The 15,741-nt window shown below is 39.0% G+C and overlaps 1 protein-coding gene across 12 annotated transcripts in view; it reads right to left on the bottom strand.

The window, feature by feature from the left end:
* The window catches only part of COBL (cordon-bleu WH2 repeat protein), a 212,933-nt gene that overhangs the window by 113,515 nt on the left and 83,677 nt on the right, over positions 1-15,741 (bottom strand). For 11 of the 12 annotated variants that reach the window (XM_054058712.1, XM_054058708.1, XM_054058703.1 and 8 more), the window contains one exon: positions 6,211-6,417. In XM_054058712.1, the coding sequence (XP_053914687.1) occupies positions 6,211-6,410 (200 nt within the window). In that variant the 5' untranslated portion in view covers positions 6,411-6,417. Of the gene's footprint in view, positions 1-6,210; positions 6,418-10,041; positions 10,166-15,741 lie in introns of those variants that run through there. The other variant, XM_054058710.1, reaches the window with a different exon arrangement.

The following is a 15,741-nucleotide window of genomic DNA, read 5'->3' as shown; positions in this document are numbered from 1 at the left end:
AATAGTGTGATAATTCATTCAAGTTTGGACAGTTATCTTACTTCATGAATTATTTAATGAAATATTTTTTTTCATTTTTTTTAAAAGAACAGCACATAAGAAAGGATTTAAAAAAAAAAGTTTATCAAAAGGGCAGTTTATGATTCCATGCACCTTCCACTGAAATGATGAAATACATTCAGCAGCAACAGTACCACAATTGTATCAAGATAAGAATCCACACCAGCCATCTCAGAAAACAGGTTGCAGATAACATGGAACTTAAACAAATTTTTCCAGTCAATAAACAATTTAAAAATCCAGCCAAATTTGAGGTTTCATCTTATTGCTGATTATAGAGTAGATGTGTTTTATTAACACATATGGAAGTCTGCAACATTCCATCCTGAAACATGCTGCTAAGGATCTACACAACTGCTCCATGAAAAGCATCTCCAGGCTTCATCTGTACCGTTTAGGAACATAAGTTCAGCAATACCTCTGAAGCTTTTGAACCAAATTCAAAGGAAATAGTATGCTTTTCCCAAAATGTAAATTTTGGAAAATAATTTCCACAAAATGTCAAAATGATTTAAAAAAAAGATAATTCTACAAACAAAATTCAAAATTCATGTGTTACTAGAAAAGTAAGAGATCTGGGAAGTTCTTGCAATGATGTTATACCAGGTTTTAACTTCACCAACTTGAAAAAATTTCCTTCTTAACTGTAATATGGTTCAGCTTGATTTTAAAAGGAAGTTTTACTTCAAGTAACTTTGCGTATAAGTTATATACAGAAGAGAGACACTAAACAAAGCAAGAGAATGGTACTGAGCCTTGTATTAATCTAGACCAACTCTTCTCTCCATCCTGGGGTTGAATATGGCTCTTGGAAGACAAAGAGTCAGCTCTTCTTTCGCTTCCATCTCATTCCAGACTCCTGTGTTTTCTTTTAACTTGCTCTTGAGACCTGGTAGAGAGCATACTGTATCCTGAAATTCAGGCACATCTGATCATAAGGGATTAGATCTAAAGCTGAAATGAAGAACTTAAATCTCCTGCCTTTCCAACTCGTCAGCTAAGAAACACATTACTTTCTTGTTTTAGTAAGACATTGCTAAAATTTTGGGTAGAGAGACCAAACACTATGTGACAGACACCAAAAATTAATGACTGATAAGCAAATACTAGAGCACAGAAATAAAACTGGAAGATGAACCTAACTTAAAATTCAGACAAGACGATCCAACTATTCTTAGCAAAGGAAGGTACTTCAGCTTTGTCTTGATAGTCTACTACTAAGATGTTTGACTTTTAATGCCTGGATAGTAATGAATAACTACTTTGTCAGTAGAATAATTACTTTATCAGGCTAAAGTCCTAATCAAGTTTGAGCATGTCAGACCACTTGTGTCCTGTTGTTCACCAGTAAAATACAGGAAAGATATCTATAGTTTAAAAGGCAGAAAACAATCATTTTGTTTTGGGTGTGGCTTGGCCTAATCTCCTCAGATCGCACAGAGAAATCAATTTTAATATACAGTCTTGTACATCTAGGAAATAAAAATGGAGGATAAAGTTGTACTTTATCAAATAGCACTGACTTTTCTATTACATTGTACTTTCAGGATACAAATGCCCATAAAAACCCCCTCAAACTGAAGGAAAGAACCTTCTTTACTTAGGTCAATGTGAAACACACATTAGGAATCTAAAGCGTCAAATGATCGTAAAAGAAAAACAGTAGGGTAAAGGGGGAGACCTGAAGTCTCTGATGCTTTCACTATCTGCATTTAAAAACAGAAAGCAGCCTTAGCCTTTCTTGTTTTCCCATGCCCCAAAGCACAGCAGGCACTTCACTAAAAGATCAGAAGTTTTCCTACACAACTAGAAACTTATACACTAAACAGCAAACTGCATCAGAAGAAGTACAAGGAAGCATGATAAGTAGATATTCTAAAATGCCTTCTTCTTAATTTCTTATTTTGCTCATGTATATTTGGTTGTTATTTTCCTTAATTGAGCAAGTCCACAGAAGGAACATCCAGATGACACAGGCAGAGGACTGGATTTATTGAGCCTTACAATGAGAAGGGTGAAGGGAGAACCTATTGCTGCCTGTAAGTAACAACCTGTGGGGTTACAGAGCCAGACTTCTCAGCATCGAACAGCAAGAGGACAAGATACAAGAGCCAACGCACAAAACTCCATCTAGGAACAAGGAAACATTTTTTTCCACAAGGACAGGCAAGCCTGAACAGGGGTACAGAAAGGTTTGGAAACTTTCTCCTGAGATGTATTCAAACTTGTCTGGAGACAGCCCTGAGCAATTGGCTTTTCTGAGACCTGCACTGAGCAGGGGTTTAGAGTAGGTTAGTTCCAGTGGCCTCTTCCAACACAAATTACTCTGTAAATTATTCTAGTAAGATAACTTTTTTTTTTTTTGTAAAGCCTACATTGGACTACTGTCATTTTGACCTGACACATATCTAGTATTTAGTCAAGCTCATTTTTAACCCTTTTGCTGTAGGTGCCCTTTTCATCTTCTAACAACTCTTCCATGTTCTACCAAACTAGACGATTTTATACTCCAAGTTTTTCTTGATATACCATATCATTTAAGAGTCTTTCACTGAGAATTACGTGAGAATATTCTTTCTGTGATGACATCAGCTTTAAGCTCCATAAAAACACACTCTGCACTGAGCTCTGTCCTTCAGTATTTGCAGAATGGGACTACAGCTTCAGCTTATTTATTACTTATTCTTGCCCTCTATTAATCACATGTATGAAAGAATTTGTGTAACATGTAAGATAACAGCAGGAGCAACAACTGCCCAGTCTACTCTTTTGCATATCAGTCATCCAAGTGCCGACAACTCCAAACCAAACATCCTCATTTCCCTGCAATATATTTAAATACTACTGACTTCTCAAGCTGCTCACACTAAATGTCTGTATGTGTGCTAATCAGAAAGTCCTTAGTGTCACTCAGCGTGAATGGAGACAGACGCATGATCTCTTTGTTTATAGGTTATCCACTAAAAATATTACCTGTGAGAATCACAAACAGAAAAGGTTTCTGGTAACTGTTGTGAGCTTTACCACTTCTTTCTAAATATCTAACCATTGCCCATGTCCAACCTGGTAACAAGCTGTGTGGATCTGCTAAAGAGCTATATGCATAATATGTGGAAGTGGCCAACACTCTGCCTATCCCATCAACACATCAGTTACTACTCATACAACAGTACAAATACAGATTAGTAGTAGGGGTATTTTATAGTCCTTTTCGGGGGGGGGGGGGGAAGGCTAATGTTTTTTTTCATGAATACTTTTACATATTTTAGAGTTCACAGGAATTATTTTTTTCAAAAGAGAAAATAATTTTCTAATGCTATTTATTACTACACACACTCCCTAAGGACTCAACTTCATCCTAAAATCTACACTATGTACTTCTAAAATCTGGAATAAATTGTATTCTACAAGATAGCAATAAACATTTCAAGAGAGACTGCTAGCTTGAGATATCTTGTATAAATAAATCTACTTAAAAATTCTGGATTCCAATAAAATATCGTTAAACAGCACACATTGTCTTTTCTGCTTGAACTATCTTTCAAGAAAGTGTCATGAGAATTTTTGCCCTCTTGCTGATATTTATAGGAACTTTCTCTGTAGAGAACAAAGTAAAGTTAACAACATGCTGTTTTGCCTACATACAATGAACAAATTGAAAGAGATAATTTTGACTTTTAACTTGGTTCAGTTATAATAACCATAAGTGATAATAATTAACTACAGTGGTTGTATTTTGAAATATCCTCTAGTGTACTTCATTGCTCTGCAACTGCTTCCTGAAATTAAAGAATCATTTTTCATTATGATGACGCCCAGGGCAAGGTTCTGCAAATTCTTATGCAACAAAAAAGCTATTTCCCCAGGGTACTCAAAAGCAGATTTTGCAGAATGCAGTTTTAATGATGGCAATGAAAATACTACAGATTTATAGCAGTATAAACAACAGTGGAATTTGCCTGCAATGTCCTTCCTGACATCGATATAGATAAAAAGAGTGAACAAGGAAAAGAATTTATCACCTGCACTGGATCCTATACTTGCTTCAAACTAAAAACTTTTTTTTATTTTTTCAATCCAGTGTCTTCATCATGAAGCATTTACCTCTTAGTAGTATTGTACTTTGTAGATGTCCAGTTCACAATGTTCATAAAAAAAGACAAAACCATGAAAAAGCCTGGGCTTTCATCCAAACCTGGAGACTTAAGATAGCTCATCCTCAAAAATTTCAGATGCTCTGCATTTTTTTTTATTCCACATCCCTAAAAACATGCCCAGTGTTAACGTACAAAAATTTTCATTTTGCAGTGGTTAGAAAGAACAGCAGCATATGGAAAGCCTGTTCATAGACTGATACCATGATACTACAGGGCTCATTATAAGGTACCCTTTTCTTTTCTTCATAACCTGTTAGGATGATTTACTCCCCTCCTCAGTTTCTATGATCTTCCACTTCCTACAGCTGGTGCCTGACATTCGTCAATAATTCTCCACTTCAAGTGCTTAAGACAGCATCAAGGAAAAACATCTACAACCTATGTTAGGCTGTGGTGATAGCACAAGCAGGAATTGCCACCTAAATCAGGGACCTAAACTGTCATTCAGCTAATGGGGAAAAGTGGGCACCTTCAGAGAACAACAAAGACAACATTTTGGTTGCTTACGCTGCTTAGATGATGTAAATAACCTCACAGGGATGTTTAAGGTTTAATTTTCGACATTTCTTTCAGGTTTTAATCAACAAACTAAAGACTTAATAATAAAAGTACTCAGTTCAGTGTATGTGACAGCAACGGTAGTGATAATAAACACCTTTGCAAGACACAGAATGTTTATTTTACAGGGATTCTTCACTTGGTCTTTGCTGCTGTAGCTCTCAGGATTAGCCTCTTTTTAGCTCCCAGGTAGCTTGCAGCTCCCAAAGAAATACCAGCTTTCTTTGGGATCTAACAGCCAGTGAGTTTCATGTCCTGTTCTACTTTCCAAGCCTGTTCTCTCCTTTCTCTCATTAAGTCCCAATCTTCCCATCCTAATCACTAAATGTATAATATCAGAGCTCTGATAAGCACTGATTTCCTTCAAAGCCTTTAACATTACTCTGGCTTTAGGGCTAACCCACACAAGTTGCACTAGCCTCCTGGGAGTGGCCTAACAAACACCAATTTCTACAAGAAAATTAGGGGGAAGAATAAAGTACCAGACACTACACTTGCTGTACACACCCACCTCAGCCATCAAAAATATACACAGACAAACAAGTAAAATAAACCAATATACCAGATCAAGAAGAGTAGTTTTACAGGAGGGCAGGCTAACTACTGCAAACCCCAAATGAAAAATAAACACAGGCTCTGATTTATCAACAGGCATCTACACATCCTCCTAGTCTGATATTATCACTTTCCACAGCTTCCTGACCACTGCTGACCACATAATTGTTTGCTACAGTTTCATCACAGTTTTGAATATATTTTTAAATCTCTCCCAAATTCTTTCTCAATGTAGTAAGTTTCCCCCTTTCAAAACAGTTCTCTCAGAAAGGATGAGGAGAAGAAGAGTTCCCCGGCAAAGAAAATTGTCTCAAAATTGCTTTTCCAATACAGTTTGCCTTTGATTATACCCTGTGACAAGGATAACCTCTCTTTCTTCACAGGGAAAAAGCAATACACTTTTATATAGAAAAAGCTTCCCAAATACCAGCAGATGCTTTGCTGTCTACACAATCACCATGTATTTGCAAAGGGAGGATCCCTGAACCTGATGAATCATTCATCTTTTGAGCTTTCTTCTCAGCATGACTCCAGACAGGCATACCGTCAGGACTGTTGTTCACCAACAGCACCAGCCTCCACTGCACCAATAGCACTCTCTATTGTGAGACTAGTCCAACAGCGCTACATGGAAGAGATGGATCCATACACATGCTGAGAGGGATCCATGGGGAAAACAGTAACACAATAGCTGCTAAATCCTTCCTGTCCCAGCAGAGAGGGTCCTTTATACATTGCGCTTGGGTACAACAGCTGCTTAAAATGCCAAGAGAAGCATGGCACAGAAACCCTATCAACTCAGAAAGTGAGACATTATTAACAGCAAGTACCCCACTGGAAACAGAAGACTCCTGAAGGCAGGAGCTAATTAAAGCCTTACCTTCCTTGTACTGTGCTCTTCTGCTCCAGCCCATTGGGTAAAATGACTGTGAGGTCCACCAATCTGTTTATCATATTCTCCTTCATGCTCACAAGGTTCTGATCAGAAATTACAGTTGTCTCTGCAGGTGACTTGTGCTCACTGTGAATACTACTTGCTGCAGAAGAATGATTTGGTGGAGGAGGAGCACGAGCTTTCATTCTTCTCCTTGGGAAATAAATGCAGGAAGATTAATTATTTCTCACAAACAAAGCATAAACACATTAATAAGAAAATACGTTTTTTCAGCCATAATCTCAGATTGTTTGGAGAAGTTCCTCTAGTGCACGTCATTTTTCTTTATCATGAACCTCCTCAATGGAGTTGCATTTATTTTTACCACCTCTCTAAAAATACACTAATTTTTTAATGATGCACTCACTCCTACTGTTTGCTTTCCATGCCCCAGGGGATGAATCAGCTCCATAATTAGGAAATGAAATAATCATTATTCCGTTGAGTAAGAAGCATGCTCCTGTGAAGCGAGAAACAGATACACTGGGTCCAGTCAGACCTGAGTTGTATTTGAAAGTTTCCTCCAAGTCAGCACGGCAGGAGCAGAGGCAGGGTGAGGTTTCATTCATCTATATTGGGATTCCATAGTATTACTCGACTTGAAATATTGTCTCTTCCTCTGCTCTGAGTAAGTAGTATTAAGTTTGGATCACTGTACTTTATAGCTAAGCACCATGAAAAGGTCAACCACTTCTTACCAGGCAACACAGAAACTATCGCTCCTCGAAAGCACCCTGGAGAGAACTCATTCTTTAGTAGCAGGTGACAAAGAATAGCTGCATCAAATTGCACTAAACAAGCAGTTGAGTACTTTATAGAGATACAAAACCACCACAAACTCAAAGTTTAGTTCACTGGCAATCTGCCAGACAGATAAGCAGCATATGTGTGCTGTTAAACTTTTGACTAGCTGGACTCACACCAAGCACATGTCTAAGAGGATTAATTCCGATTATTAATATCCCAGTGACCTCTTCTGACTAGATTTATGTGTAGTTTAAGTCAGATTTTAGTGTAACAGATGGAAAAAACGTAAAAATATTTACTGAGAAATTATTACCCTGGGGTTACTGTCTGCATTTTTTAAATCTGCCTTGTTTTAGGGTGCAGGAAGAGAAGAGATTATGATTCTGTACATCATTTTCACCCTATAAACAACAAAGAGAGGACCAGAAAAGAAGAGCACAGAAAAAAAACACTAACCCTCAGAGCCTGCAAAGCATAGTGGTTGAATTAGCCAAGGGCAAAACTGTGTTTAGGGAGAAAAAAACCAAAACCTGACAGAACTAATACCAAACTAAACTCTTCTTCAGTTAGACACAGCATGCATTCTCAGAGACAAAAAGATAAACATATATTTTGGGGTACCAATCTTAGTAGATAAGAGAGGCAAGAGCTATTATCACATCACAAATCAAAGAGTTCAGAAGCAATCTGAATCCTCTGCACTTTTTAATCAGTATTTGCATTTGACTAACAATTTCTATGACATGTCTCAATCTGCAAAAAATCACTACACTGCCCTGAAAATGCACATTTCAGTGAGACCTCAGCAGGACACCGTAAAATTAGCACAGATGCAGATACTTCCTTTCATTTCCTGTGTGCATAACAAACAGCATTCCCTACAAACGTGCAGGGAGAGCTACTGTCATAATTACTAGCATATAGCAAGTTCCCTTCCATGGGACATTTTCACTGAACGTTCACTTCTTATTCTATGACCTAACGAGTCATGCAGTCAGCAGTCACTAACTTCATATGTCCATGAACCAAACTATTTTTTTTATTTTTTTATACTTGTTTATAAAAGAAAAAAAAAAAGAAATGTGGATTCATCTTCTTCTCAGATCCCTTTATGTATGGCTACAGTTGTAATTTGCTAGCAGGTGGTGAGAGACATCAAGGTTTTGCATAATCCAGATCATGCCAACTGCAGCTTTATAATCATGAGGCGCAACATTTAAGGACTTCAGATCAGTTTACAAGTCATTAACTCGTCCTCCATAAAATCAAATGCATCAACATAAGTAGCCACTAAGATTCACATCAACCTATTTCTTAAGACAAGCTTTTAATTTCTGTTTTCAAAGCTCGTCCTATAATATGGAGGACAATCTCCAATACAGTACCAAATGGCGGTAAGGAAAGAAGCAGGCAAGTATCCCAAGCCTGTCGGAACCAGGTTTTTTTTTTATTAATTACAATTTATCTGGACTTGTAAATTCCAGATCTCACGGTGAACATAGATAGGGAAAATAATGCAAGAGTAATAAAATAAACATGAACCTGAAACCAGCTGAAACTGAAGAGACTTTGAAACCTCACAGGAGAAATAAAGAATGACTGAGTTTTGAACCTGATGAAGGAGCTGCAAGTGAATTCGGGCTATGCTACATTCATGTTTGTTCCCTAGCAATAGCATAAAGCTGCATCTGGTTTTGTGAAGGAACAAAGTCAGGCACCTTACTACCATCTTTTAGCTCTGAAATGAGAGCACGATTTTTAAGTTTTTAAGGTTCTCTTTACAGCCAGTTCTCCAGTTAGAGACCTTGTTCAACACTGCTTAAGGCTGGGGGCAGGGGTGTGTGTCAGGAAATCAGGAATCATGCCATCAAAAGCATCCGCTATATGTAGACCAGCAATGTACACATTACCTCCATAAAATACCTAACTATGTATGTTAGGTATTGGGCATTACATGATAAGGGCCTTTTAGATACTACAACCTTCCTTTTCTTTTGTGTAGAAAGGACAGTGCAGGCCTGTTTCCTTCAGAGACATCAGAGAAAGGAAAAGGGAAAACATTCCCACTACAGTCTCTCTAACCTAGCAACAGTTCAAGTGACCTCATACGAACTTTTCTACAACAGCAACTACACATTCTCTTGAAACCCTTGTGACTACTTTAAATGCCTGGTTTTCAATCATTTTCCAAACGACAAATTTCAAACTACTTCAGTGGAAGCAGATCCCTTTAAAATTCACATCTGTAGAGCGCAATGTGGCACTGATTTGCATTTCATAGCCAACTTTCTGAAACATTCCAGCAGTAGAAAATAGCTCCATGAACCACAGACTGAAATCCACAGCTCTAGCTCTACCTTCGATCTGCTTGAGCAGCTGCATTCTGAGGGGCTCCAGCAACTGCTGTCAGAAGGCTCTGAGAAGCCTGTAATACTATTGAATGCAAGTCAGAAAAAGAATTCGGCTTCCTCTGACAGAGATACAATGGTTACAAAAGACAGTACAAAAGCACTCCGTAAGACAAGTCTTTTTGTTCGGCTCCTAAAATAATGCACAGAGAAAGCGAGTGATTGAAAAGCCCGTTTTAAGCATTGGTACTTTCTGTGCTATAAACATAACATACTAAATAAAAAAAAAATAAAGTTGTATAACATTCTTCAGTATGAGCTAAACTCAAACTAAATTTGGCTCAACGGCATTTTTCTTCCCCCCACAAACATCCTTCATTGTGCTCAGTACTGAGTACTATTAAGCACTCCTACCTGCTTAGTCTGCAGATAAAGTTAAAGGATGAAGTTGAAGTTTACTAGTCTGTGGACAAAGTTAAAAGTGGGAACACTTTGAACCTATGATTCACTCAGTTACATGAATGCTTTGATCCAGCCCTTGACAGGGACACAGAGCCAAAACAGGCAACTGATTCTAACATGCAAATGTACAGTGCCTTTTACTGAGTTCATCTCACTTTACTCTAAGATGAAATATGCATAGAAACATGAAATAATTAGGCAGAACATATAGATAACTTACCAGCACTGTTCTCAGCAGCACCATCAGGCTTTCCAAAATGGAAAAACAACAAGCAAACTGACCAACAAGCCGAGCATTTCTGTAGTACAGCTTATAGCTCAAGCGCAATAGAAATAAAGAAAAGTTTCACCAGATTAAGAACTTCCAGACAAGGTAAGACAAGCCCTTTGGACCTACACTTTATTAATATGTAACTACCAAGTAATAGGATGCAACCTGGACTTTACAATTCCATGCTGAAAAGACATGATCTCTGTTTCAAACAGAAGTGGTCCTTGGACTTCCACTTACATGGCAATGCTATGCAGAGATTGTCTTTGTATAGATAATGCCTAGCATGGAAAAAAAAAATAAATAAAAATGAAGTTATCTCCTACACACTTCTACCATGCTCAAAAGAAACCTGGAACCCTCTCTTCCCTGTCAGGCAAAGGCAACCTAACGGGTACTGGGGAGACTTCATGCCATAGATATCAGCAGGAATTTGGCAAAAACTCTATACTACCCCAGTTTGTAGAATTTTGTCCTTTTTATCTCAATTCTCTCTCTAATCATTCATTATAAAAAAACCAAACACACAAAAAACCCACAAACCAAACCAAAAATCAACCAGCCCTCAACACAGCTGAATTATAGGCTACATTAAGTTTTTGATATAGTTTTGATAGAGCACCTCCAACTCAGTCAAGCCAATTCGCAAACTTGCAGTCCTGTCAGTCCACAAGGCTGAACAGTTGCAGATGGTTTCTCTGTGACATCCATGTGTGTACCACCTCATAATTAGGAGAAATAAACCAAAATGAGAGTGGTCAGTGATTAGCATAGTACACAAATGCAGTGTTCCTCAGGTGGAAAACTGGAGACAATGAAGTAAATGTTCTCAACTTTCAGGTGATGGCAGTCCTGCAGTCTTTTCAGGGGAAACCTATGCACATTGCTGTTTGAGGAGAAAAAAAGAAGACAAGTATGTTCTCTTTATCTCTTAAAGCTACAGCCCTGAGGCACACCCATACTCTACCAAGAAGTCACTGCTGTGTAGTGATCTAGCCTATGAAGCAGTTATCCTAGTCATCCTTCCAAGGATATTTCTCTCTCACTCTTCATTGCTCACGGCAAAACAAAACAAAAAAAAAAAAAAACCAAAAACCCACAAACAAATAAACAAAAAAAAAACCCCACCAAAATAAACCCCAACCTACATGACAGGCTGGAAAAAGAAAACTCACTATAACAGAGTTATTAGCATGTTAAGCTCCTCTTAGTAATTAAAATCCTTTCAGCTTCTAGGCAGAACAGCTCAAAAATTATAACACAACACAAATGTAAAGGAAATACAAACAGATTAGCACCAACATAAATCACTGCAAGAATTCTGAAAATGGAAAACAGAAGTTAAAAATTTCCACAGAGATGGGGAACTGAAACCAGGAGAGCATGATAATGTCCATAACTAGTAAAGAGGGAGGCATTCATACAGACAGCTTTACAATGTCAAGGACAGCTCCATTCCACTTTGCCATTTATAATACCCAAACAACCAACTGAACTGAGCTTTGTGTTGGCTCTTTATTTGGAAAGAGAGGGCAGAAAACAAGAAAAAAATAAATCAAAGAACATTCTAAGGTTCAGTCTATCACAGGAAAAAAATACCAATCCATTACAAGTATGTACAACACAGATGACTTATGCCTTTAGAAGTCTCATACATAGCAAGGTACAGGTCTAAAATATATCACTCTTATAGTAACTTATTTCCAGTGTTATCCTACAAAACTTCCTAATGTGTACAACATTACAAAAAAAAAAGGGGCAGACAACTCAGGAGGACACAAAGATGTTGTAAGGCTATGCAGGAAGAAAATCAGAGGGGTCAAAGCCCAACTAGAACTTTATCTGGCTACTGCCATCAACGACAATTAAATATGTTCCTATAAACACATTAGCAGCAAAAGGAGGCCTAAGGAGCATCACCATTCTTTAGTGGGCGTAGAGGTAAAAAACGACAACAAATTAGGAAGAGGATGAGGTACGTAATACCTTCTTCACTTCAGTATTTAATAGTAAGACTCGTTGTTCTACAGGTACCCAGCCCCTTGAGCTAGAAGACAAGCAGAGGGAGCAGAATGGAGCCCCTATAATCCAAGAGCAAATGGTTAGTGACTGACTACACCTAGACACACATGCTTATGAAGACAGATGAGATCCGCCCAAGAGTACTTGGCAGCAGAAGGGCTCGCCAAGCCACATTCCATCATTTATCAGCAGTCCTAGCGAACTGGGGAGGTCTCACTTGACTGAAAGTTAGCAAGTGTGATGTCCATCCACAAGAAGGGCTAAGAAGGAGGATACAGGGAACTACGGGCCTGCCAGCCTGACTTCGGTGCCAGGGAAGGTTACGGAGCAGACCATCTTGAGTGCCATCATAAGGCATTTACAGGACAACAAGGTCCTCATGCCCAATCAGCATGTGTTTAGGAAAGGCAGGTCCTACCTGACTAACTTGGTCTCCTTCTATGACAAAGTGACCTGCTTAGTAGATGAGGGTAAGCCTGTGAATATTGTATACATGTCTACCTTTTAATAAAGCCTTTTACACTACCTCCCAGAGCATTCTCCTGGAAAAACTGTCTGCTCATGACTTGGACAGGCATCCTCTTCATAGGGTAAAACACTGGCTGGATGGCTGGGCCCAAAGAACTGTGGTGAATGTTACATCTAGTTGGTGGCAGGTCACTAGTGGTGTTCCCCAGAGCCCAGTGTTTGGAATGGTTCTTTTTAATATCTTTATCCACGGTCTGGACAAGAGGGTTAAGCTCGTACAGTAAATTTGCCAATGACACCAAGTTGGGCAGGAGTATTGGATCTGCTTGAGGGAGGGAAGGCTCTACAGAGGGATCTGAACAGGCTGGATCAGCGGGCTGAGGCCAATTGTATGAGGCTCGAAAAAGCCAAGTGTTGGGTCTTGCACTTGGGCCACAGCAACCCCATGCAACACTACAGGCTTGGGGATGAACGACAGGAAAGACACCCAATGGAGAAGGACCTCGGGGTGTTACTCAAAAGTCAGCTGAATGTGAGCCAGCAGTGTGCCCAGGTGGCCAAGGCGGCCACAAGCATTCTGTCTTGTATCAAAAACAGCATGGCCAGTAGCACTTGAGAAGTGATTGTCCCCTTGTACTCAATGCTGGTGAGGCCACACCTTGAATACCGTGTTCACTTTTGGGCCCCTCACTACAAGCATTGACATTGAGCTGCTGAAGTGCATCCAGAGAAGGGCAGTGAAGCTGGTGAAAGGTCTGTGCTGAAGCCCTGGGAGTGACTGAAGGAACTGGGGTCATTTATCCTGGAGTAAAAGAGGTTGAGGGGAGACCTCATTGCTCTCTACAATTACCTGAAAGGAGATTGTAGTGAGGTGGGTGCAGGTCCCTTCACCCAAGCAGCAAGCAATAGGCCAGAGGAAATGGCCTCAAGCTGCACAAAAAAATAGGAGGTTTAAAATAGATAACAGGAAATATTACTTCATGAAAGGGTTGTCAAGCATTGGGACAGGCTACCCAGGAAAGTGGCTGAGTCACCACCCCTGGAGGTATTTAAAAGACAAGTAGATGTGTGCTTAGGGGTATAGTTTACTGGTGGACTTGTGCTAGGTTTAGAGTTGGATCCAATGTTCTTAAAGGTCTTTTCCAACCTAAACAATTCTGTGATTCTGTGATCTAATGAACTGAATTACTCGCATGTTGATATAGCTCAGGGAACAATTAAGGTTACCTATGTTACTTTAGTTTCATATTTTTAAGGCTGTGGGCTTTTTAAACAATCTTTACTTTGAATTCCATGGCTATTATGGTATATAATTATTTTATGCTTTTCTCTTTTCAAATATCTATTGGGATTTCATATTATTTTTAAAAGATAATTCCATTTCTAATGGAGGATCACACTGACAGACATGATGAAAATGATTCCCTTGTGGGTGTGATAAAGTCACTCAAAACAGACAAGAAAAAATAATTTGTTTTTGGCAAAGAAATGAAAGTTATTTATTTATATTTTTGATCTTCTATTTGATTCCACTGATGAGAAACCCTACAGCTTTATGCATTTAAAAAATGAAGTTTTAATGCCAGAAGAAAAAAAAAAAAAACACCAAGAAACAAGAGCAATAGGATGAGAGCATTTGTAGAAGAGGAAGCAGGGATGGAAGTACATGACCATGCTTGCCCAAGGGTGAAATTAAAGAAAAATAAATGAAAGTCAAGGTGAGACGATACAGTCTTATGGAAGTAGTTCCTAACACTGTATCTCCAATTTCAAATCTTTCACAAACGTTACCAATCAATCATTAAAAAGCATTGTGCTGCAGCTTCCTAGTGCCAAATGTGCAAGTGAATGAACTCATTATAAAATCTGCTACCAGGAAGGTCTCCCCAGATCTGGCACATTTCATGAGAGGCTGAGATAGGCTCCAACACACGGCAGAGACCTGTCCACTCCACTGCTTCTGAAGCATTGCACTGCTGCCAAACAAGAGAAAACCAGCTTCCATCTGGCTGGGACTCACTCTGGCACTGACAAGAGGTAGCTGAATTATCAAGTGTTCATCCTCTGGCAGGAAAGCCAAAGGACTTAGCCTATTGCTGGTATCCTCAAATACACTTTTTTTTTATTCTTCACCCACACTTTCAATTAAGAGTGCATTAATTTCCAATAAAAGCCTAATCCTCCTTCTAGTCACTGAGGAGTTCCCTCAAGATCCAGTACAAGGCAGTTCATAGATCAGTTTCATGAGCCATTTTTAGGGCCAGAAGTAGCCATAAGCACAATAATCTGATTTCCTGTAGTTCACAAGCCATGCAATTCACCCCACTTCTACTTTAGAGAGCACTCACTTAAGAGTGAAAGCAAGGATGGAGATGTATGTGGGGTGGGCTTTAACTGATCAAGGAATAACTGCAGCTTACAAATGCCTGTACGCCTATTAACTGCAGTCACACTGGGGAGTCTAACAGATCTACCTGTATCATTGCCTCCCCCCCACTCCCCCCAAAAAAAAAATAAAAAAAATTACAACACAAGCCCTAGAGAAGATCTTTTAAAAAGCAGCCAAATCCCAGATTTGGGTAGCTGCCCACTTCAATTAATGAAAAACACTCCCTGAATAAGCACCGCAAGGTCTGGCCTAATAGCTGTATCACAGGACTTCTGAGATACCACCCACACATTCAGTGTGTGGCAAAGACCACACTTTGTGCTGGTGCCATTATATGCTACTTCATCAGGCTGCACATCAGTAAAGAGGAATGAAATTGGAGAGCCGCTAACGTTATGTAATTATTTGCCTCATTTGCTGAAACACATGCTAAAGGAAAACAGAAAACTTGCGGTTAATGGCAAGAAAGCATAGAGGAGTTATTCTATTTTGGAATGTTAAATACCTGTGATCCAAACTGTGGTACTACTGCATCTCTGAATAAGAGATATGCCAATAGTTTTAACTTTTTAGCTTGCAAGGTGTGATCAAAACAAAACCACATTATCAATTCATACTGAAGGTCTCATTATGAATCCTCACGCCTTCAAAAAAATTTGGCCTAGTAGGAAAATAGCACAGCAGGTAGGGATAGTGAAACCTTCCTCTTTTCATAATGACATCTGCTAAAGGAGAAGACTCAGACAAACCAAAATGCTGATAAAGCCAAC

This window comes from Cuculus canorus, chromosome 2, assembly GCF_017976375.1.
Source record: "Cuculus canorus isolate bCucCan1 chromosome 2, bCucCan1.pri, whole genome shotgun sequence".
NCBI lineage: Eukaryota > Metazoa > Chordata > Aves > Cuculiformes > Cuculidae > Cuculus > Cuculus canorus.
This window is presented reverse-complemented; position numbering and strand designations above follow the sequence as displayed.